This window comes from Agelaius phoeniceus, chromosome 6, assembly GCF_051311805.1.
Source record: "Agelaius phoeniceus isolate bAgePho1 chromosome 6, bAgePho1.hap1, whole genome shotgun sequence".
NCBI classification, from domain to species: domain Eukaryota; kingdom Metazoa; phylum Chordata; class Aves; order Passeriformes; family Icteridae; genus Agelaius; species Agelaius phoeniceus.
Genome location: NC_135270.1, coordinates 32,572,120 through 32,597,683, shown reverse-complemented (window position 1 = coordinate 32,597,683; position 25,564 = coordinate 32,572,120). Strand labels below are relative to the sequence as shown.

Genomic DNA, 25,564 nt, shown 5'->3' with positions numbered 1-25,564 from the left:
AATTTCCTAGAGAATTGAACTTCTATAATTAAAATAATTACTGTAATTACAATAAATCTACAATAACTAGTAACTGTACAAAGGTGTGATAACACAAGTAAGGGTAATAATCTGATCTTTGGCCAGCTCTGACTATGTTATATTTTTAACTGCCAAAAAATGTTTGAAGTTTACAATAATGAGCATTAATTGAACCAAGGTAACTTGGAAATGATATATGAAAAGATTGTGGCTGGTGCCAGTCTGAATAGGATGTATCTGATGATGTTATTAAAAATTATTCCAATATCTACTACAAAATAATTGAGCTAGAACTTCCTTTCAATTCAACTGGAGATGCATGATTTCTCTTTAATAAGGCTTCCCCAAGATTTCCCCAGTCTCATTCTCAATACTTTGCAAATGAGAAAATTCTAAATTTACAAAAATAATGAATAAAAACCATATACTCTTATCTCTTCAGAACCAAACAGGCACATAATATTGCCTGTTTCAGGAGTTACAGGTTATGCTGTAAACTCCTGAAAAAGATTAATACTGGCAGTTAATGTAAATTGGATAGAATAAAATTAGTGAAATTCTTTCCTAAGCTTAATTACTGATTTTTTTTTCTTGCTTATGAAGCTTAACTTTTATATTCTAAATCTTGAGACAGACATCTCCAAAAAAAGATGAAGAGGAAGAAGAAGAGACTGAGAAAAAGCATCCTGATCCACTTCATCAGATTATCCTCTATTTTAGTCGCAGTGCTCTTACAGAGAGAAGGTAAAAGAGCTGTGTGGAAAAGCCCATTGAATAAAAGTATACAGTAATTGAGTTTCTAGAAACATTACCAAATGGATTTAAACAAGTGTAGTTCATTATTGTACATGGCGAATACCTTTTTCCCTCTTAGTTTCATTAGAGTTTTCCTGTATTTAAACTGAGTATAACCTTTACATTGAGATAAATATTGACTATTTTTGACATTTTAAAAGCTTGGTAAATACCCAATGCAGAAATGATTGAGCATGACTTCTCCTGGAAACATGAATTCTACAGAAACTGCAGGTTTAATCAGAATACCTTGCCCTGGTCTCTCCTGGTAATTAATAGATGTGTGTTCTTGGTTTTGATATTCATTACATTTCACAGTGTAAGTCAGAAAAGGTTTTGTTGATGTTTATGAATCTCATTGCCAGTTTCTGTTTTGACTTTAGATTGTTGATTAGAATGATTAGATTTTTATGAGTATTCCAGAGTTTCATATAATTTTTCTGTATGACTAACAAAATCTTGCCATCTAACAGTTATAATTATTCTAATTTATATTTCCATATAACTTTTCTGCACCTTCAACAGCTAATGATGACCCAAAATGACTAAGTTGAATGCACAAATATACCTTTAAATTGTTTGAGTAAAAACTTAGAGACTTGGATTTAGATAAGAGAAGTCCTTCATGACACAATTTTCAGGATGAATAGCTTTTCAAGTAGGCTACTTTAATAAAATACTTTTTAATAAAAAAAGTAGGCATATGAATTCTTTATATTACTATATCATAAAATAATTAAAAATATTTTTTACTCTTCACAGCAATCTAGGACATGATCCTCTATATATTGCCTATTCTGCCATGATGGCAAAAGTAAGTACATAATTTCAAGCTCCATCCCTCACTGCATTTAGTGCTTCCCATTGATTTTAGATGTTTCTTAAATCTTTTCTTTCTGTTTCTTACATGGACTGCTTGATAGTAACTTTTATATTTTTAATGAAGCAAATGCAGTTTTAAAAATATGTGTAATGAGAAATTTCCAATGTTAAAGCAATACTATAACATTTCAGTAGGTGCAGTCCTGTTCCTTTCACTTGACACTTTTTTTTCATACGATTAACTCCTGAGCAGTTTAAACCCATTAGTTATCTTCATTCTTGGGGTAATCGTTTTTGGGTTAATACTTGAAGTCTGACAAAGATAGGTCAGTGTTTTGCAACATATTGACTACAGCTGACTTGTGATGAGAGCTTGACTGTGAAGAGAAATATCATGGATATAGGGATATGGTACAAGGTTATATAGCCTGCAGTTACAGTGTGTATGTAGTTGGATGAATACCCTGAAATACTCACATGTTAGGGAATATCAGCTTCTTAGTGCAGATAAGCACAAATATTTGCAATTAAATGTTTTTAAAATCTTCTTAATACCTTCAGTAATTGCTTTAAAAAAATATTTGGCAATTTTGCAGAAATAGTATAGCAAAAGTAGGCATTATATTTCTTAATAAGCAAGATCTTGTGATTTCTGTTTTTAACATCAAAAGAGCTGTCAGGAAGAAGAAGAGGGAGACGAAGATAAAGAAAAGACATTTGAGGTGAGAGTTTAAATGACATTTCTTTATCATAATCTAATGTGGAAGTACTTTAAATATGTCCAGTGGAATAAATGCAAAAATAGCATAACACATTGTGTGTTGAACACAGCGAGCTGGTTTACTGGGTTATTCACATTAAAGAAAGATGGGGTGTTTTGAAACTTTGGAGTCAAACAACCCATGGATTTTGAAGGCAGATGGTCTTCAACAACTTCAGATTTCTCATCTTCCTATTTTTCCTGGATCCATTCCAATCTGTAGTCTGTTCTCATTTTGTTCCCAAACCCAGGAGAAAGAAATGGAAAAGCAGAGAACTCTCTATCAGCAAGCTCGCTTGCATGATCGTGGAGCTGCTGAGATGGTCCTTCAGATGATCAGTGCAAGCAAAGGTAATGCTCTGTGGTGTCTTTGAAGTATACACAGGTGTGTTATGTCATTGTACCTGTCATGGAACTATCATAAACAGCTTCTGTACAACACTTAATGAGCCAAAATAAATGTCAGTAGCAACTGCACTAAGTTCCAGACTGCGTTTCTGATTGAAGAGCTCACAACTACAAGTTTTAAGGAGTGTATCCTTGTTTTGACAGGTCATACAGGACCCATGGTTGTTGAAACACTGAAACTTGGTATTGCTATTCTAAATGGTGGAAACACTGTAGTTCAACAGGTAATGCATTTCCAACTACTGTGAGTCTTGCTTGCATAAATGAGGCAAGCAATTTTGACAATTTTAGTATCCTGTTGTTTAAATTAATGCACTTAAAATTAAGCCAAACAATGAAGAAATGTCAGTGTATTTTTGGTGCAAGGGCAATTATATTATTTTTTGCCAGTGATTTGCATTTCAAGGAACTAATTCAGGAACTTTTGAATTCTTATAATTTAAATATCATTAATTGTAAGGGCACTTATTACCTCTACTATTTTATTTTAGTTTATAAATACTATTAATAATTAATTGCTAGGTATTTTTTATTGTATATTGTTAATATTGTATTTTTTCCCTTCAAAAATATACAACATTTAGAAAATGCTAGACTACCTGAAGGAGAAAAAGGATGCTGGATTTTTTCAAAGCCTCTCTGGCTTGATGCAGTCCTGCAGGTAAAACCATAAGTTGCATTATTATAGGTTCTGTTTTATTCATATTCACTGGCTTATTGCTCAGTTCAGGTGGATGCATTAGATTTAAATTACAGGAGTCACAAGTTGTAGAACTCTTGTGGGAAAGTTTTGTGAATCACAGGAACAGCCTGTTAATCTTTTAGAGTATTCTTCCAAGGGGGAAAATAAAGCAAAAGACTGCACATGCCTTTGAAGACTTAGTTTGAAGAGACAGAAAAGTAAAATATAATGGCTCCTTTACTGATCCTAGATCCCTCAAGGTCATACAGGTCTGGTAGGTTCCAAGGATGGAGAAGAGCCACCACTAAGGGAGAGACAGGCCAGTGGAGCTTTACTAAGCTTTCAGTTCCTGCACATTTCTGGCAAGTTGCAAAATCACTGTCTCTTGTGAATCCTCTGCACATATATCAGCTTTGTTAGAGTTGGCATGAGACCAGTGAGACTCTAGTAGTCCATTCCCTTGATAAAACAGTTCAAATTAGTTGGGGTAAAGGACTCCCATGCATAAGATAGACAATTTCTGGTGTTTTTGATTACTCTTACAGTAGATGACCTCCATTTTTCAGCCTTTTAAAAAAGAACCAGAAACATTCTGAAGGAGTAGACTGGGAATTAGAAGTGGAGGAGCTGTATGAATAGAGGATAAAATGTGGAAGGAATTGTGACCTGCATTGCAGAAATTATTGTTGAATAGTTGCAGTCAAATTAAATAATATCTGCATTGTCATTTTTTCATTTATGTTGAACACTTTAGCAGGGATTTTCTCAAACAGGCCCTGCTGTCATATAATTACCAATTGTGTATATGTATTATTCAGGACTTCATTAAAAGAGGTATTGATAAAATTACTTGAACAGATAAGAAATTATAAGGAAATAAAATGATGCTTTAAGAAATGCTTTTGGTTTTAATGATGTCACTAGATTGAATATGTGACTGCATTTCTATTTAACTGAACTAAAATTAGATAATGATAGAATTTTATTGGAAGGTTTGAATGAAAGTACTCTGACTGGGTAGTGAGAAGAATCATGATTTGCTATTCCATGTGCTGAGCTATGCCAAGTTAATAAAATAAAATTCAGATATCAGTGTCTTTTGACCTTGGAAGAGATGGAACCTCTGATTACATTTCTTTCTTGTACATATAGAATCAAAAATTCCATACATTTTCTGAATAATATAACCATGTTATATTATAATATAGTAATATTCTGTAATACTATATACAGAAACAACATAATAAAAGTCATAGTCACAACTTAGTGGAAAACAGTGTGAGAGAAACGGCAGTATTCTCCTTTAGTGGTAGGTTTAAATCAACATAAAGAGTAATATTTCAGGCTTCTTTTACACTCCTCATTTGTACATGACACTGTCATTATCAGGAGTGAAGTTAGGTAAGTGGTGAGACATGACCTGAGACTCATTTCTTGTCAGAATTGGACACTGGACCCTTAGTTTCATCCAAAGCTCATTTATTTGATAAGAGTATTAAATAAAATATGAGGCGATGCATGTTGTTGTGGGTCAAGAGTAGTAGTTGAAGGCCTCTAGAAATTTTGTAGAAGAAAGTTATTTTCCATTGTTTACTATAGTCCTTTTTCCTGTTTGTGTTGTTGTTTTTCTTCTCTTTAAATATAAGTGTTCTTGACTTGAATGCATTTGAGAGACAGAATAAAGCAGAAGGCCTGGGAATGGTCACTGAAGAAGGAACTCGTAAGTAGAATGAAATTGATTCCAGTAGTGCTTCAAACATTATTTCTGCCTCCTTCTTTAACTTGAACTGTTGTTTACTGTGGCTTGAGGTTTCTGTTGTTAAACTTACTATAAGTAATTCTAGGCTCTGGGTTCTGAATATGCTTTTTTTTTTACACTATCTTTAGCAATAATTTTTAAGAAAAATATTGTAACTTCCAATATTCTTATCTTGTATTCTTGTTATTTTTCTTTGATCCACAGTCATCGTTCGTGAGCGTGGTATGTTTGGGTTTACAGTTTTTGATACTATTGTTGCAAAAGTGTGTTGCAAATACAGAGAGAAATCTCTCATTGCATCTTCTCAGATATCTTTAGGTTTAGCTTTATAGTCTGCAGCAGGTTGTGTGTTTAGCTTGGATAAAGAGTTTGATGCTTATTAAAGAAGTGTCACTCATATTTAAGGCATGATTTTAGTTATGACTAACAATTTACTTATTAGATATATATCCTGTTGCCTTTTTTTTTTTCAAATTAGTGTTGTTTTTTTAACCATGGATGCATTGGAGTGCTAAATACTTTGGCTCTGCTTTTTCTGTCTCAGTTTTTCTTTTCATTATTATCAGTCTGTTTCTTTTAAATTGCTTTAACGCTTTTAAATACTGATTCTTTTATTAAAATCCCACTTTAAAAGGTTACTGTAGGATTATGTGTTCTGCATAATTAATCATAACAATTGTCACATAATCATTGTATTTATATATTTTGAAGGTGAAAAAGTCTTGCAGCATGATGAATTTACTCGAGATCTGTTTAGATTTTTGCAACTTCTCTGTGAAGGGCATAACAATGGTAAGAGAAATGAATTAATTTTGTAGAAAATGTATGGTGAGTCTGTTCCTAAACAGAGTGCAATAAGAACCAATGTTTCCAATGCATTAAGTTTCCTGAGGGGAAACTGACATGACAACAATTTGAATTGCAGAATTCAATTTGATTTTTTAAGTCTTAATTTAATTTTGGTGTGTAACATATTACTAGTAAAGCCTGTTCCAAGTCACCTGGATAACAATTGTCCAGTTATATATACACTGGGCCTAAAGTTGAATTTCTACAACATAAGCTCTGTATCCAACAAGATATTTAAAAAGAAGGCATTCCCCATGAAAATAGAAAAATAATGTATTTTTTTCCTTTGTATACTAACCAAGCACAAATCACTTCTTATTTCAGATTTTCAAAATTACTTACGAACTCAGATGGGCAACACCACAACAGTGAATATTATCATTAGTACTGTTGACTATCTCTTGCGTCTTCAGGTGAGGAAAAAACAGATGAAAATGGAGTATAACATATTGGCTTTCCTTCACTTCTTTAGATTCACATTTTGTTGGAATCAAACATGAAAATTCTCTCTTAGGGATACCTAAAATGAAGAGTTTTTAGTTTTTTCATATCTTTTTTCCTTTGAAAACAGATGACATTTCAGAATTCTGTGTGGAATCAGATGTTTGATAATGGTTTTCATTGCTCACTTCTGAAGAGAGTGAAAAATATTATTGTAATGAGAAATAGATTGACACAGATATGCTAAATTTCATCCGAATTACTGATTAAAGTTTTGGTGATACAAATGCAGGCAGTAAATACTGCATAGAGAATTCAAACCTAGAAAATGTAACATTGTTTTTTTCTTAGGAATCCATCAGTGACTTCTATTGGTACTATTCAGGAAAGGATGTCATTGATGAATCAGGACAACGTAACTTTTCTAAAGCTTTGGCTGTCACCAAACAAATATTCAATTCTCTTACAGAATATATCCAGGTAAACAGAATGTTTTTCTCAAGATACTAACAGAGAAAGTTCCATGCTCACACAGCATGATCATGTTCTTTCATCAATTTGTAAATGCTTTGCACATAATTTTTTGAAATTTTGATAAAGTTACATGGAATCACTGGACCAGTGTAAAGTGAGAACTAAAACATGCAAACAGCTACGTATTTAACAGGATACAATTTGGTATTTGTGCACTAGATACCCAGAGATCTTGGAAAACCTTCTCATGTAGCTTCATGGCTGCCTGAAACATCTTTTTGATTTGTTTTGGTTTATTTGACATAAAGAAAAAATATGTTTTTCTCAATTTTTTTAGGGCCCTTGCATAGGTAATCAACAGAGTCTGGCTCATAGTAGGCTGTGGGATGCAGTTGTTGGCTTTCTTCATGTGTTTGCCAATATGCAAATGAAACTTTCACAGGTATTTTCAACGTTAATTGTCTGTGCACTCACCTTCACTAAAACCAAAGTTGACATTTACGCTCAATTATACCTTTCTGATAACAAACGTGGCAGTTTGGTCCCTTTCTCTCTCTTGCCAAAACTGGAGGATTTGTCAGAGCAGAAACACCTTTAAAAGCACTGAACATGAGCGGGTCAAGAGGAAAGCTGAGAAAGACCCAAAGAAGGAGGGAGTGTGATATTTGGTGAACTTATCCAGTTAATTAATCAAAGCCACAGAGCACAAGGGCACAGGCACTGTTCATTTCACTGTACAGAGCACAATCCCAGTCCACAGCTTCAGGATTCTGTGTTCTTCTGTGACTTCTGCTTAATGCATCCATGCACTCAAACTCTGCACTGAATGCAACAGTGCAGAGAGTAATTTCCTTTCTTATTCAGTGTCTATGATATCCTCTGACTTACAAGATTTCTTCCCACCCTATACAAGTATATGAGAATTTTGAAACTAGTATTTAGGGCCTTAATGTCAAACACAAATCTACATTAGACTTAGCATGTTCTAATCAGTTCTAGTCCTCTTTGAGTGGTAATGCATAATGTCATTAAATATTGCCAGTGAAGTGAAAAGGGATGGACTTCCTCTGAGACAGATACTTTCAGATCTGTGTAGCAACCAGTATTTTTTGTTTGTTTCTGCTGTCCCTTACCTGCACTTTGGTACTCCTTAATGCTTTATTAAAGCTTAACTTTATGGTGTTAATTCCTCTGCTGCAGTAAGTTGCATGTTTTATGAGACTTCTGATAGCAATCATAATACAATGGCAATGAAATGTTGCTGAATAATGTGAATGAAATTTAGCTGATCGTCTTTGATACCATTTCTCTCTAAATTTATTTAGTTTTCCATATAAATACAAATTAAAAACAATCTTACTGTCCTTCTTTTTGTTTTTTAATAGGACTCCGCTCAGATTGAATTGCTTAAGGAGCTGCTAGATCTACTAAAGGATATGGTAGTGATGCTCTTGTCACTGCTTGAAGGTTGGACCTGTTTCGCTTTTTGGTCAAATACGATTATCTCCCTTTCCTATTGTAAAGCACTATTCTCACTTCCTAGCGTAAAGAACAATTATCATGGTCATCTTTCTAAACTGCTTTTTAATTGCCTTTATTTAATCTTTGGGGAAAAAGACATTCTTCATATTTATTTAAGAATTATTCCGGAATATACGTAGTCCTGAAATAGAGGGCTGCTAGAGAAAAGCATGTTGGAAGAAAAAATACTAATATTTAAAAATACTTTTGTTCTGTTTTCAGCAGAAATATGAAATGTCATTATTTAAAATGTAGCTGTCGAATAACTTTCTATTATAACACACTACTTAGGTAACGTTGTAAATGGAACTATTGGAAAACAAATGGTGGACACGCTTGTAGAATCATCCAGCAATGTAGAAATGATTTTGAAGTTCTTTGACATGTTCCTGAAGTTGAAAGATCTGACTAATTCAGATGCTTTCAAAGAATATGATCCAGATGGTAAAGGAATCATTTCCAAGAAGGAATTTCAAAAATCAATGGAGGCTCAAAAGCAATACATACAGTCAGAGATTGAATTCCTGCTGTCCTGTACAGAAGCTGATGAAAATGACATGTTCAATTATATTGACTTTGTGGAAAGATTCCATGAACCAGCCAAAGACATTGGATTTAATGTAGTGGTATTGCTTACAAACCTTTCAGAGCACATGCCTAATGATCCACGCCTTCAGAGCTTACTTGAGCCTGCAGAAAGTGTTCTTAATTACTTTGAACCATACCTTGGCCGTATTGAAATAATGGGTGGGGCCAAGAAAATAGAAAGAGTTTACTTTGAAATCAGTGAATCCAGTAGAATGCAGTGGGAGAAGCCACAGGTGAAGGAATCTAAAAGACAGTTCATATTTGATGTTGTAAATGAAGGTGGAGAGCAAGAAAAAATGGAACTCTTTGTGAATTTCTGTGAAGACACAATTTTTGAAATGCAGTTAGCATCCCAGATCTCTGAAACAGATTCACCTGAGAGGCCTGAGGAGGAGGAAGAGGCAGAGCCTGCCTATGTAGTGGATATTGGAGATGATGAGGAAGAAAAGTCCCTGGAACCTGCTTCAGCTTTTGCAGTGGCCTGTGTTGCAGTGAAAAAGAACGTTGCCAACTTTTTGAAAATGGTCACTGTGAAGAACCTTAGGAAACAATACAGGAAAGTAAAAAAGATGACAATAAAAGAGATGGTGAAAGTGTTTTTCTCCTTTTTCTGGATCCTATTTGTAGGGACATTCCAAATGTTCTTTTCTATAGTGTGGGGGATATTCCAGATCCTTTGGAGCACTGTATTTGGGGGTGGCCTGGTTGAAGGAGCCAAAAACATAAAAGTTACAAAAATATTAGGGGATATGCCTGATCCAACACAGTTTGGAATCCATGATGATGTTATGGAAGCAGAAAAAGCTGAAGGTGCTGAGCATGGCATAAGAGCTGAACTCGGGGAGTTTGTGAAGAGTGAAAAGGGAGAAACTGACATAATTGCAGACATTTTTGGCATTCCTACAAAGAAAGAAGGATCAAAACATGGGCATGATGCTGGACTTGGAGATATTGCAGAAATCCTTGGTACTGAGATCCAAACACCTTTGGAAAACACAGTTCATAAGAAAAAAAGATTACAGGTAAATTAAAGAGATTTTTGTATTTCTTTTAAGATAATATTAATAATTATAATTACAATAATAATAAACTACTGAACTTTAATAACAGATTTATTTTATATTTAACTGGTTAATATATATTATCAGTAAGAACTTTATAATCTCTACACATTTGAAAACCAACAGGAAATTTTAGCCCAGTGTTTAGATTTCAGTGCAGTAAATTGTTACTGTTCAATTGGACTTTATTCAAAACATAAACTGCTAGCAAATTTCTAGTCACAGTTTTTGCTTTAAATTATTTATGGTCTTGTTTATTCTGCATACCCCATTTTTTCATAGTATACTTCAACTACTTTCACAACTTATTATCTCCATAAAAATGCCTTATCATTAACATTGTTCTTCTGTATGCTGTACATGCAATATAGTCTCCTGTTTTCCTATTATTTTAAATATATTGGCCTGAATTTTATTGTAAGTTTAATGTTTATTGTGTAATTATTCTTTACTCTTATTCCGGTTTACAAACAATACATTTTGTTCCACTCAGCTGGACTAAAGAGAATATTTTTCTGTGTAAAAATAGACAGAACTAAATATCAAAACCAATTCATTTATCATATGTGGAAGGCACTATGTTTCACTTTACATCTCAGGTCTGTTTCTACTTGTTATTCAAAAACATCTTTTCTCTCATCATTAACTCACCTTTTTATGATATATTTTCCAGATAGCTTCAAGATAAATCTAAACTGTGCAACTTCTTAGTGCATTATTTTCTCTTAATTTGTATGTTTTTCTCCAGATTCTGGTTCTTGCCTAAATAGAACTACATTTTTTGCATTTGTTTTTCATGTGTGTTTATGAAAACATTTTTATATGTGGACTTGAAAATTACAGTCTATTAAAATCCTGTCTCATTTAGCATAAATATAATGTGGTTGGTATTTAAAAATAACTTTTAACACAAGAATCTTGACAGGTATAAGTAAACACATTAGAATTTTCTTCAATAGTTGAAGTAAGTATTTTAATTCAGATCTGGATAAACACTTTAGAATATGCTTTGTTTTACTTTGATTTATACATTTCTTACAGATGTGCTTGATACTACTGATGAAAATGCTCTGTAATTTTTGCAGATAGTTTGAGTCATTAATGTGAAGTCAGTTTGCAATTTATCCAGTTTTTACCTTTGGTATGTTAGGTAGTGAAACTTACCAAAGCAATGTTTCCACTAATTCTGTATTACAGGAATTGCTATTCATCTCACATTGTGTATATAAATGCTCACATAATCTAGTTAGAGGAGTGGTTATAAAGAATATGTGTAGCTCAAAGCAGAAACAGCAGTGTAAGAATCAAAAATTCCCTTCAAGAAGTCGCTATGTCTTTCTTAGGCATCTGCAATGATAAAATTCACACAAATGGATAGAAATAAAAAAATCAGGTCTATATACTGGAAAAGTGTACTGATAAGGTCAGTGACATTTACCATATAGCTAGAGAAACTCCAAAATAACCTGTGGAATCATATATGATGGAGCCTTTCAGGAGTTTGCTTTTACTGTAAGGCTCTACAGGAATCTCACAGTTATGTGGTTTCACAAATTAGAAGAGTAGTACTGACATAACAGTTTGCTGATAAATCTTATTATTGGTATCTATAAAATCAAGAGCTAACTGTGAAGTTACCTTAAAATAACAGATAAAAATCAGGAAAGTGATCAATACAAGAGGAAAATTGTAATTTAATCTGTAAAATGCTTCATTTTGATCTCATTGTCACTGTTTGAGTATGAAATCTTGGGAATATAACTGAGTTGTACAACATTATCAGTTCAATGATGATGTCAGTCAAGCAAACTGAAATTTTGAATTGTTGAGAAAGGAAGAGAGGAAGCCCCCACATTATTATGCTCCATGAATCTTAATTTATCTGTGTCTTGAAGACCAGGTTCCCTCAGTTCAAAAAGACTGTGACAAAACTGGAAAAGATTCAGTGAAGATCAATGAGCTGTTGAAGCTAGATATGGAACTAATCTTGTATATGGAATTAAGAAAGTTAAGGTTCTTCAGGTGGGAAAGAGAAAATTGAGAGCATATATGGATAAGATGAATAGGGATTTATTAATTCTACTCCCACACCATCCCTTAGAAGAACTAGGCATCATCAAATGATCTCTCACCAGCTAGAGATCTTAGGGGAGATTCTTTGTGAGAGAGTTACATCTGCATTGTTTGCTAGGTGAAGTTCCACCTGACATCCTTGTGTATGTGAGATACACAAGGGAAGATCAACTTAAATTCTTTCCTATATCCTTTTCCCACATACTTGTGAAAGACAGGCATCCAGATGAGTAGTGGCAGAAACTTTAGACAAGTGTATATATGTGTTAACTGGAAATGTAGGACCAAGAGACAACTGCTGTCTAAGCACTTCAAGAGAATACAGGAGAGGATTGAGTTAGGACAGGTTTTTGCAAAAGGGAATGGAGACAAATTTCAGCCCTTTAGATTTCTTTTTGAGTCGGGGCCTGCATCTCTTGGACTTCCATTGAAGCTTAGATACTCAAACTGCATTTGAAATGAGTTTACTTTGATCTTATAACACCCAGCCTAAAGGTGTGTGACATCCAGGCCCCAGCTTCTTTGCTGCAGTTAGCCATCTGTAAAATTCTGCATTGGTTTTTCCTTATCTCAAGGGAAAGCTGTAAACACAACACTTAAGAGGGTTGTGTGGTGTGCCAATAAAGGTTTAATGAACCATCAGCCCAGATAAGATAAACAGCTTGAAGAAAACACTGTGTAAGTAGGAGTTATTTAAGTATTTGTCTGTTTTCAGTTGCATTACTTGATCACAACCAAGTAATTGAGTTTTGTAATATCTGATAGTTACAGAAATGTTTTTCAGATTTTTGATGATAACATTAATATATTGTTTCTAGTTTCAATCAGTAACTCCACTTTGTGGGTGACCTTAGTATCAGGATATGATCTGGATGTAGTTACCTTCATCCTCAGCTGGTCACATAATTTGCCTGATCACTGTGTATAATTAAGTTTTTCAGTCAACTGGACTAGTTAGAGTATTGATAACACTATACAGAAAAAATTCTGCCTTTTTTACTGTTAAAATATAGCCTGAGCCCCCTATCTTTAACAATCAAACACTTTAAAAGTGCAAAGTGCTATAAAAATATTATTATTTATTTTGTTTGTTTCTTAGAAGACAATAACTAAAGTTACCAGAATTTTATCTGAATGGATCAATTTTGACAGTTAAAATACTTTTTCCAGATATCTGAAATTGCAAAAGAAGCTGGAACACAAAGAAAAGCAGAAGCTGAGAAGGCTGAGTAAGTTAATTTTACAAAATTCCTGTTTAACTCCTTGGAACTTCCTAATGCTAAATAATTTGGCCAAAATAACAAAGAAATGCTCAGTATTCAAAGAACTTTATGTACGCTTTGTCTCATCAGTATTTTGAAAATATACTAAGGAGTACATACTAAGTATTTTGCAAATATACTAAAAGATGGCAGACCATGTCACTAGGCAACACAATGGCAATCTGATTTTTGTGGCCCTTGACAATTATGCATGTATAGATCTGTGGCCATTGTCTCTTTGAAAATTCCCATAACTTCCTTTAAAAATGAGCACCAGTCTTAAAATCCTCTGCAACTTATTATGCTTTCTGCTTTCCCTACTACCCACTACAATTTTCATGGAATTTTTATTGGATCATTAAAACACAAGATTTAACTAACCCAACTATTTTTATTTATTGCTGTTTTATCAGATCTTGACAGCAGATACATTCCTTTGTCCAGTCATCCTATATATGACTGCTAAACAATATTTAAAATACTTACCTTTCTTTAGCAGCATCCTACTTTTAGGATGCATCCTGTCTGCCTGGACCTGCAGCCACATTGTAGTAAAAGATTAAAATATTTTGTACAGACACACAAAAGGTGTCCAAGAGATTCTAACAGATTCAAAAGCTATACATAATTATATATATTTTTCCATTTTGCTTCGTGTTTAAATATTTACCTCAGTGTGATTTATCTTTCTCCTCTTATCTGCCAAAGTTAATTTTTTTAAGCATCTTGTAAAGGTCTATACTCTAAGACAATCATATTGATGCCTCAACATCATGTCACACATTTGGAAACCCAGGTTTTGAAGTATTTTTGTGAGTAACTAAATTCTTCTAATGCTACATACAGTATAAAAACTAAATTTTAAAGCCAAAATTTATGAACTCAAATTCATTTGAAATTAATGCATTTACATTTGGCTAGATATTTTTGTTTAGTTAACATTTCTTCTAGCATGGAAGATGGTGAGAAACAAGATAAAGCAAAGGAAGTACAATCTGAGCAGCTAGAAGAGGGAAAAATGAAGAAAAAGAAGAGAAGGCATGGACAAAAAATTGAGAAACCAGAGGCTGTTATGGCTAACTTCTTCAAAGCTTTGGAAATTTATCAGACAAAAATGCTTGTAAGTTTGTCTTGAATTCTTTAATAATTGAATTTTCTTTATAGAACCACTTTTTGATAATTAGGAGAGAAATGTCATCATAAAGGAAAATTTGGTATCGGTGTTCAGATGATTGGCTGTAGTCAGTCTGTTGTGATTTTATAATACTTTTTAGAGTTATACAGTTGAGTGTTTCTGTGTGTAATTTGTAACAGGACAGATTAGGCTCTTGAGCTCCTTGTAAGGAGCTCCCTATTTTCCATAATCTAACTTCTAGAGTCTTTCACTCTACTTAGTATTTTTCTTTGTTCTTAAAACCATGAAATGTTGAGTTCTCTGAAAACTCTCAAGCAGTTTTTTGCAGTATTGTAACATATCTTTCCACACCTTCTGTTTCAGACTGTCTGACTTATAATACTAAGGCCATTATTTAAATTCCATTTATCATGAAAAAGGGGAATAGGCTGCCAAGAAATGCTCTTGCTCATTATAACTGATGTATGAAGGAAACACAATTATGTATTTAGTGTTTTAAAAATCTTGCTATCTGTTTTTCTTCTTTTGATATTACTCATGGGCTACCTTTAATTACTTTTTATTTTTTACTTTCAGCATTACTTGGCAAGAAATTTTTACAACTTAAGGTTTCTTGCTCTATTTGTTGCATTTGCCATCAATTTTATTCTTCTGTTTTACAAGGTAAGATAACATTGTTCTTTAAATATTTTTGTTAGTACCAAAAGATACAATAATTTAATGTTTGTACTACTCTGTTTTTATTTTACTCAGGCTGAATGAAAAGAGATTTATTTAATTTGTCCTTTATAGTTGAGTTTCTAGGCACTTTTCCATTTCATCACATAAGTCTGTTATTGTTTGGACTGTTGATCTTGTTCTGTGAAAATTGAAATCGACTAAAATAATTCAAATGTCAAAACTGTTGTAATATTTTCCTTTAATTTGTTCTCAAGATATTAAGAGACTTCAGTTAATCTGATTATTCTCAGTTACTTCTTTTTTTTATAGTAGGCTATAGCTCTTTTTGTCTAGCTCACTGATGAAGAAGGCTATACATGCACAGTTTAAACTTAATCATAGAGGTTCACCTGAATATACAGTTGTTTCAGGTTCTGGTGTGTAACAACAGATGATACGAAGTAGAACATCCTCAGCAGTCTGTTCTTTTTCTTTAATTTCCAATTAAAGAAATTTCTTTAATGAATACAATTTCTTTAATGAATCTTCTCAGCCTTGAAATGAAACAGGTTAGAAATTCAATAAAGAGAATTCCCATCCATAAAAGCCTCATTTTTTCCCCCTTTCCACACTGAAGTCTGGAAGAAGAGTTCTGATTTATCCATATCCTGCAATCTGGACCTTTCGATTTTCCCCTCCTAGATATAGAATGAAAGTTGTAATAAACTGATGAACCTTGTGTTTTCCAATATTACATATTCTATTACATATTCTGTTACTTAAACCAAAAACTTCAAAAACAAAAGCAGCTGGCTGAACATTCAGTCTAGAAATAACTGAGTTCCTGTTCTCAAATACCTTGAAATGCAGCTCCTGTAACACAATTTCAATTTACATTCTCAGAGGCAGGGCAGGTAAAGACGTACAAAGCTCTTGGACACCGGGCAGAACGCACATTCCAGGAGAAAAATGTCATGACTGTTTAGGGCTTTCTCTTTGTCTCTTTCTTTCTTTCCCACAGGGTTAGAGAAGATGGACTTCAAATATACATGTAGAATTCTGCTTTTGTCTATGCCAGTGTCATTTCCTCCCCATTCTCTTCTGCTTTTCTTTGAGTCTGGTGGGTGACGACCGAATCTGTTGAAGAGCAGGGACAAAAGTTCATGTCTATCAGTGCAAGTCCATCTGTCATACATAAGAAGGGGTCAGTAGGAGTCAAACAGGACTGAACAGGACTTTAGCTTTCAGATAAAGCTGTCAAAAAAGCACCCATAGGGATTTCATTTTAAAGGGCAGGTTTTTAAAGTCATTGGAAGAATTTAGGGAAGTATGTCAGCTGATGAAATACTGTATATAATTTGTAAGCTCTAAACTGAGTCATGAAATAAAAAGTTATGGACAGTGTGTACACTGTTGATTATATGAAAATTATATTAAAATTTTGCTTCTTTTTAGACTCGAGCAATCAGGAACTATATAGATTACGCAAAAAACCCTGAATTCAGTGATAATAGATAACCCTTTCATTCCTTGCTTCTTCCAAGAAATAGTTTTTGCATAACTTTTTCATATGTTTTAGTTTTGCTATGGCATTGTTAGAGAGATTTGTAAACTGCCTGTATTTTCTTTCTCCAGATTTTCTTTTCAGTGACATGACATGATGTGGAGACTTATGCTGTGCAAATGAAGAATGTTTAAAGCTAATGATCTATCATCTTCTTTGAGCAGGCTTTGAAAACCTCATTTGTCATTAAAGGAAAAACTTTTAAGTTTATTTTGTTTTCAACATGCTTGAATTTTTCCCAGGTGACAGAAGAGCCACTTGATGAAGTAGAGGAAGACTCTAATCTCTGGAACTCCTTTGCTGAAGAGGAAGAAGAGGAGGGCATGGTGTTTTTTGTTTTAGAAGAAAGTACTGGCTACATGGCACCTGCTCTCAGAGCACTAGCAGTTATTCATACTGTCATCTCCTTTGTCTGTGTGATTGGATATTACTGCCTAAAGGCAAGTTCTTAATCTTACTGCTAATCTGTTTGTTAAACATTGGCTGTGTCCCAAGGTGGTTAGTGGTGCTAATACTGAAATAGCATTTGTACCTAGCCGTTTACAAATTCTCACTGCTCAATAAGTAGATGTTTTCCTCCTGTATTCTTGCCAGCAGAAATGGAGCTAACTTTCTTCGTAGCAGTGTGTGTGTGTTTTGGATTTGTGGTTAAAATGGTGCAGGTAACACAGCCACATTTGGTTATTGCTGGACAGTGTTTGCACAGTGTGAGGGCTCTGTCTTTGCTTTACCCACTCTGTGCATCCCTCAGCAGGTATGTTGGGAGGGGTCACAGCCAGGACAGCTGAGCCAATCAACCTGAGGGATATTCCATGGCATGCAACATCATGCTCAGCAATAAAAAGCTGTGTGTGGGGAGGACTGGGGCTTGACTGCTGGGGTGGCCATTGTTCAGAGGCTGCCTAGGCACTGATCTGCCTACTGTGGGAGATTCTAGTGTGATGTTTGGTCTCACATTTTTGTGTGACAAAAAACCAAAAATACATAAACCATTACTTTCACAGGTCCCTCTGGTTGTATTCAAGAGAGAAAAGGAGGTGGCTAGAAAGCTGGAATTTGATGGACTATACATAACTGAACAACCAACTGAGGATGATATTAAAGGACAATGGGATCGCCTTGTTATCAATACTCCGTAAGTAAAACTAGACTCTATGTAAACTGCTTATAATATTATAGCTCATCAACCACTGATCTAGAACCTTTCCTGTCCACCTGTCACTTAGTTCATCTAAAAGAAAGGCATTTAGCCCCTTATATTAGATGCTACAGTAGTAGATTCTAATGTGAAATCCACTATTATCTGTTTATTTAATAAATACTATGATAGCACATATATTCCACTTCCTTTTCATTTTCTAGGGTTTGCAAGGATTAGGAATTTTACCTCAAAATGTCTCTCCAAGACATTTCACATATTAGTCTCTGTTGAGAAACTTTTAAAAAGATAAAGTTTTTAAAAAGATAACTTCCATCCTTTCCAGTGATTATTTCACTTGTGCACATATTCTACTCCCTTTCTTTCCCATTCTTTGGTAAAGAAATTTGTACATGACAAGAGGAGTAAATCTAGTGAAAAATAGCATTCCTAGAATTTGAGTAGGTCTGACAGGAATATCTGTCAAGTTGTGGCATTAGCAAATACTGTAGTAGTCGTATACTGGTTCTAAGAGTCTCAGTAAGCTGCAGCAGTTTGTAGGAGTGGCACAGACAAACACAGCAAGTCAGCTCTCTTCCCACAGAAAAAATGCCTTGACTACAGGCTGCTTTTCAGAATGTACTGGTAGGTTTAGATTAGCTATTAGGAAGAAGTTCTTTACTATAACAGTGAGGCACTTAAACAGGTTGCCCGGAGAAGCTGTGGATGCCCCAGCCCGGGAAGTGTTCAAGGCCAGGCTGGATGGGGCTTGGAGCAACCTGGGCTGGTGGAAGGTGGCCCCACCCCTGGCAGGGAGTTGGAACTGGGTGATATTTAAGGTCCCTTCCATCTATGCTTCCATGATTAGAATTTCTAAAATACTGGAAATTCTTGAGTGCTTTGTTTTCCTGGACCTAAGTATTAAGAATTTTTCCTAATTTCATTCAGCAATATGGACTAGCACATATTATTAAGGTTACAACCAAAGCTAATTGAGAAACTGGAGAGCTTGCTTATTTTCCACCCAGTTTGTATGACTATTGATAGCAACCCATCTAGATACACATTAAGTTAATCTTCAGCAAACAGAAGAAAGAATTAATGAAATACATTGTCAACTTATCGCTAATGACATGCCGTACAGTCTGTTCTCAGCATGTTGCACTGTCTACTGAGGTTCAACAAAAGATTAAGACTAATTTAAGCAGGCTAATCCTTCCCTCTAATGTTAACTGAGTCTCAAGGTTTAGTACAAGTACTGTACGACCAGAATAACCACTGCTGGAGGGTACCCAGTGTTCTGTATAAACTGAAATGTGCTTTCTATAATGGGAAAAAAAGCAATTAAAAGTACAAAAGATGTACCCTGACAAATTATTGGAGTTTCTTGTAAGAGATAGACACAAGCTGGCTACACTATGATATATTTTGCTTAAAAGCCTGAGAAATCAAGCAAAAAAATAATACAGAGCATTGGAGTAGAATATACCATGCATTTGAGTTACCAGAAGCATTTGCCTTTATTTGGATTAATTTAATTCAGAATTGTAATTCAGAAAGGTAAAAGTTGGAGCATAGTCATTGGGAAGTTTGCCTCACATCCCAGGAGAACATTATTGTGGAATCTCATTTTCCTTGTGCTAGCATTGACTTTACCAATACTGTCCTTTAGTTTAAGTAGTTATTTTTCTCTTTTGCATTCTTGCATATTTTCTCAACTCAGTGTTATTTCCAGGAAATAAAGAGAGAAAAATCTTAAATTTTGTAGTGTTTCCTGCTAACTGGCATTCCTCAAAACGGGTATAACAGATAGTAAGATCATTAGAATGAGTTCCAGGATATTGCTGTAGATAGATAGATAGATAGATAGATATTTGCTATATATTGGCAAATGATCTTGAATTTTCTTGGCAAGTTCAAGATTTTTATATGTCCTGTTGGAAAACTGTCGACTGGTTCTCAAGTGTTCAGCCTCTGTTTGAAATGTAATCCAATAAACTAAAAAATTATCCTTTAAGATTCTCCTATTTTTCTCTGAAATCTGGTTTGATTTTTATGGCTAGGTGTGATAAAGTATTTATTTAGTAGATGAATGATATTACAGTGACTAACCTGCTACTAAGGAATTGTTAAGCTTATCAGGTGATAGTATTTAGCCTGCTAACCTTTTGTAGCCAGTCATATTTGTGAATGGGAGAAACAAAGAGGGTTTGGAGGGGCAAGATTATATTGCAGTAAATTATGATTAATAACAGCTGTTGTCCCCATGAAAAAAAATCAGTCTCCTAATTTGAAGTGCAATGATCAGAAATGTGGCATTTTCTTTTTTGTTGTTGTTTTGTTTCCTTTCCCCTAACAAGTTAAATAATTTGAAATATCTTTGCCTTATCTATGTAGGTCCTTCCCTAACAATTACTGGGACAAATTTGTGAAACGGAAGGTAGGCTTTTTATATTTCTATTATGCTTTCCAGAGCAATAATCTACTATTTGGTCAATTGGGATATCCATATGCTTCTGTACACATAAATACAGAAATAACAGAGAACTGGAATTTGTTTTATGGAAGTTGCTGTGTTAAATGTCTCAGTGAAAAGGCAGCTGTGGTGTAGGTGGGAGGAAGGAGGAAGACAGAAGGCTGTGGTTTCCTCCCTAGACTCAGACATTTGAAATAACTCTGTGCTGTCAATCAGCCAGCAGGTCTAATTTGCAATCATTGTGATCTTTAGGATACAAAGCCCCCTCATTGCCCTAAAAAAAGAAAAACATGCCAGCTTAAATGACAGAAAATTATACATAAGCTTTCAGATAATAGCCTTTAATGCTTCTATTTTTCTTTTTTATGCTCCCCTGGTTTCCTGGGAGTTCTTACTGTTCTAGTAGTGTTAATTGTGAAGGACTTCTTTTTTAATTCCTGAAAACTACTGGTCTAGAGTAGGTGAATGTCACTGAGGAGTTTCTGTGATCAAAATCTTCTGTTTTTCCCCTTCTAGGTTATTAACAAGTATGGAGATTTATATGGAGCAGAGCGCATTGCAGAACTTCTGGGTTTGGACAAGAGTGCCCTTGATTTTAGTCCAGTGGAAGAGAGTGAACCAGAAGAGGCATCACTGGTGTCATGGTACGATTTCTAAATTTCACAGACAAATTATGTGTTGGAATAATTTCATCATCAAAGATAAAAATGGATTTCATTTTGAAACTGTTGTGATGTTTTCCTCAAGATAGAGAATTCGAATGGATGAGTCTTCCTAGTGTGGAAGTAAAATAAAACAGCTTTTTGTTTGTTTCAAAACACAGTTGTGTTATAAAAGTAAGGAAAAAAATCAGTGAGTTTATGCTGACTGATATAGTTGGTCACTCTTTCATTTTAAACAATAATTAATGCATCATTTTTAAGGTCTTATAACAAATTTTATAAACCAGTGGACTGAAAAACTGATAATACCTACATAACAGGTGTCTAGTACAGATTCAGAGATGTTTTCCTTACTTAGTCAGTAAGTCAAGATGAGAGCTTGAAATTGTCCCAGTCCCAAGTGATTTATGCTCCTACAGGAGTTGGTTTTCTCAATGTGTAAGATGCACAACAGAGATTTCCCTTTGCATGCCATCCAATGGCTGATAAAATATTTAGAATATTGTAGAAGGCATTACCTTTTCTCTTGGTTATTCTGGGAATATTTTACACTAGACAGAACACTTACCTCCTCAATTTAAGCAATCTGTGTTCCACATTTCACTACTTTTGGCATAGATCTTAAGTTTTTAAGTCTGGAATATAGGAGTATCATTCTTCCTGAAATTGTTACATCAGTTTTGTTGGATTAGAAACTATTTATTGTGCTCAGAATTAATGAATAATCTGAAAAAATGAAGTACCTGGATCACTCAGAAAATGAACAATTAACCTTCAGCAACAAAACCTGAAGTGCCACAACTAGTGTATGTTTATAAATAGAGAATTCAATATTTATTTTTGACATTTATGCTTTTCACAAATTGTTTATTTCTTAGGCTAAGCTCCATTGATACAAAGTACCATATTTGGAAGCTCGGAGTTGTTTTCACCAATAATGTGAGTATGTTAGCCTAGATGAATATGCTTTGATTTACTCTAAGCATGTATGTCCTCCACCATCTGCTTTTATTTTCAACAAACATACACAAATAATATTGCATTACAGAGCCATTTAAATTTTTTTTTCTGTCTTGTGATTAGACTAAAGGATGTTTTACTTAGAATTATATATGGCACATTATAGATGGTTAAAACTGCTATTATAGTACATTATTTATTAAATTAATGGTTTAAAAGGTAGTTCAATAATTATTGTTATGTTACTTGCCCATATCAGTGACAGATTTCTTTGGTTCAACCTCAAGGAATAACCCTGGGGCACATTCCCATTCAATTAAAGAATCTACACACACCTCTGGGGGTGCTAGAAATCCCTGCCATTAAAAAGTGGGACTGAGTTTTTACAACATCAAGTGATTGAATGGAATTCACATGTTCCCAGGCTAGTAATGTTAGCTCAACAGAGCACCATTCATCTTAAAATAAGTAATTAGTACCACCAATCATTGGTTGCTCTATCAGGAAACACCTGCCTTCCACATCCCTGCCAGTGCCAGTAGCTGTCAGGATACACAGGTTTTTCACATCCTTGTGATGTCTGTTTCTGGGGTTGGTGAGTGAGGTCTCAGCTGGTCTCAGTATTTTTCAACAGCAAAAGCAGAGTGACCTCCCACTCCATCACTGGTAATTTTCAAAAGCTGGGTGAAGTTTCAGCTGTTTAATCCCTACGTAGGCAAAGTGTCCTGCTACAACAACTTGAGTGACTTAAAAACTCTATTTTCTGGATCTAATAATGCACATCAGCACCTGTTAACCTTCTGCCACTTTTCACTTTCTCTGCAGTCATTCTTATACTTAGCTTGGTACACTACTATGTCTATCCTTGGGCACTACAACAACTTCTTCTTTGCTGCTCATCTGCTGGATATCGCTATGGGTTTTAAGACATTGCGAACTATTTTGTCTTCAGTCACTCACAATGGCAAACAGGTAGGTGCTACATTAAAAGATTTGAAAATAAATGCACTTTGTAAAAGTACTGGAAAATCTTGTTGTAAAGGAAATATTGGAATGCAATTCATTTATATCATGGTAGGATTGATCATATCTTCTGCAGCACACTTAATATATGCTAAACCCTATGAAATTGTAACAATGTATACGCACCAAGTGATGACAGATAGTGTTGTACATAATAGAAAACACACAATTTTAGAAAAATATAAGAATATTAATTACTTCCTAACCAGTTTGTTCTATATTCTCAATGATGAGCTGATTGGTGATAAATATTAAGAATACACAATCCCTCCTTAGCTACAGCAGTAATAATGATTTGGGCACTGAGATTTCTATATCTGGCTAATAAGAATGTGCTTAAAGGTATGTGCATTCTGGAATATGCTTCTATGGTCCTTTGTCATGCAAAAATCAGCTCAATAAAGTGTAACTCTAAAATTAATTGCTAAAATTTCTGCAGGGAATCATGTACTGATCTCCAAAGAACCCATGTTCCTAGCTAGAATAACAACAAAAAGCAAGATTTACAGTTACTTTTAAACTCACATTTAGAAATCTAAATTCCCCAAAATATAATTTCAAACATATACATTCTATTTCTTCTCAAATGCAGTAACATACATTCTAAGCCCACACCTATGCCCTGCTAGATTTGTCAAAACATTTTATAGCACATGATGTTTTGGAAGAGGCATAAAAATATACCCACACACGGTGATGTGTTATCATCACACAAACGAATGAAAACTCTGATTTTATACTATTTATTTTACTTCAGGAAGACCAAGTCCATATTAGTTTTAATGATTGTAATGACTTATGTATCTTCCTTATGAATTGCTTAAAAAATGTCATAGTCAAAACCGAGCATAGTTGACAAAACTGTTTTAACTAAAGACCATGGCTTTTACATTCTTAACCAGCAATGAAGAATTTTTCTAATCTTGTTGCTTTTTTGGCAAGTAAATATGAACACTGAAAGACAGCTGCAGATTTCTGCATTGAAATGTTCACTTCAGGAGCATGCTGACAGATCTGCAGATAGTGATAATTGATCAGCTTGTCCTTCAATACTCTTATGTTTCTTTTAAAGAGTAAATACTGGTTGTTGCATTTTTTAAAATATGTAGCTTTGAGTAAACTCCTCTCCAGAGCTGCATCTTCTAACACCAACTTTAACAGACAATATAATCTGGTCTCATTAACTGCGAAACTTTTTCCCCTAATGATTTTATTTCCTTACAGGCGGGACCTGAAAATTACTCACTCTCATCCAAAAAATTTTCTCTCCATTTTAGCAATGGCTTTGCTAAACAGCTTTGGAAGAGAAAATACTCCTTATAAGTCCCAATAAGTCCTAGTTGAAATTGTCAACTTATCTAAAGGGTTTTATTTTTATTATTTAATTTTTATTGTATATCCAGTATTTTAAGTTAGTATAATTAAATTTTTAAACTAAAGAGTGTCAAAAATTGCTCTGGTGATACACACGTAACTCCTATCATTAATTTCCCTGTTGGGAAAGGTACAATACGACTAATTTTCAAAATGTGAGGCAGTGCACCAAGCAGGCATGCCTCTTCTGTCAAAATGATATTGAAGCCTATTTTCATGTCATGTCCCCACACTCAGCTTGTGCTTACTGTGGGACTCCTGGCGGTGGTAGTGTACCTGTACACTGTGGTGGCTTTCAACTTCTTCCGCAAATTCTACAACAAAAGTGAAGATGAAGATGAACCAGACATGAAGTGTGACGACATGATGACGGTAACTAAAACATTGCCATGTGCCTCAAATATCATCCTGAATTTTCAAATGTATTCTTTAGACAGAATGATAGGGGAGGGATGAGTGGGGCGGGATGTGTTTGTTGTTAAATCCATTGGGCTATTCTTCTTGATACATATCATTTTGGAAATACAAGTAGTCTTGAAATTCCCTCTGTATTCTCCAGTGACCTAAACGCAACAGCAAACAGATGACACATAGCAAGGTATTCTGAAGTTTTTTCCTAAATACTGTGGTTTATGATGTGCCACAATGCTTTTACAGCTGAGGATGGCAAACCCTCAAAGTATAAAAGGAATTTCTGGACAAACTAGTCAGAGCTTCAAAAAGAAGCTGTGCTGTCACAACAAAGAAGCCCCATTTGTTCCCAATATTTGCAAGTGTGCAAGCTCTTCCTGTCCCTATTTAGGTTATATGAATTATGGGATATTAATAGCACCAGTTATAAAACTATACTACATTTTAAACCACTCTATTAAGTGAGGTAAATCAATTCGAAGCTACATTTTAAAATATTTTTTAACTCGCACTAGTATCTTAGGTTATCAGTAAAATTGCATTATAAAAATGGATGCATAGCTCTGTTTAGTGTTTGCTAATGCCAGGTTTTATACTCATTATTAACACCCTGATATCTAATGTGACTCCAGAATACTGGCTGTG

General features: G+C 34.4%; 1 protein-coding gene across 1 annotated transcript in view; it reads left to right on the top strand.

The window, feature by feature from the left end:
• RYR3 (ryanodine receptor 3) overlaps positions 1 to 25,564 on the top strand; it is a 196,058-nt gene that overhangs the window by 164,907 nt on the left and 5,587 nt on the right. Inside the window, exons 78-101 of the mRNA XM_077180355.1 lie at positions 656 to 765; positions 1,579 to 1,630; positions 2,310 to 2,360; positions 2,650 to 2,749; positions 2,951 to 3,030; positions 3,391 to 3,467; positions 5,135 to 5,208; positions 5,452 to 5,469; positions 5,959 to 6,039; positions 6,421 to 6,509; positions 6,889 to 7,017; positions 7,349 to 7,453; positions 8,397 to 8,478; positions 8,824 to 10,142; positions 13,425 to 13,483; positions 14,468 to 14,636; positions 15,228 to 15,314; positions 17,118 to 17,315; positions 17,880 to 18,010; positions 20,411 to 20,453; positions 21,006 to 21,133; positions 22,030 to 22,090; positions 22,937 to 23,083; positions 24,746 to 24,880. Coding sequence (XP_077036470.1) covers positions 656 to 765; positions 1,579 to 1,630; positions 2,310 to 2,360; positions 2,650 to 2,749; positions 2,951 to 3,030; positions 3,391 to 3,467; positions 5,135 to 5,208; positions 5,452 to 5,469; positions 5,959 to 6,039; positions 6,421 to 6,509; positions 6,889 to 7,017; positions 7,349 to 7,453; positions 8,397 to 8,478; positions 8,824 to 10,142; positions 13,425 to 13,483; positions 14,468 to 14,636; positions 15,228 to 15,314; positions 17,118 to 17,315; positions 17,880 to 18,010; positions 20,411 to 20,453; positions 21,006 to 21,133; positions 22,030 to 22,090; positions 22,937 to 23,083; positions 24,746 to 24,880 — 3,525 coding nt within the window. The remainder of the gene's footprint in view (positions 1 to 655; positions 766 to 1,578; positions 1,631 to 2,309; positions 2,361 to 2,649; positions 2,750 to 2,950; positions 3,031 to 3,390; positions 3,468 to 5,134; positions 5,209 to 5,451; positions 5,470 to 5,958; positions 6,040 to 6,420; positions 6,510 to 6,888; positions 7,018 to 7,348; positions 7,454 to 8,396; positions 8,479 to 8,823; positions 10,143 to 13,424; positions 13,484 to 14,467; positions 14,637 to 15,227; positions 15,315 to 17,117; positions 17,316 to 17,879; positions 18,011 to 20,410; positions 20,454 to 21,005; positions 21,134 to 22,029; positions 22,091 to 22,936; positions 23,084 to 24,745; positions 24,881 to 25,564) is intronic.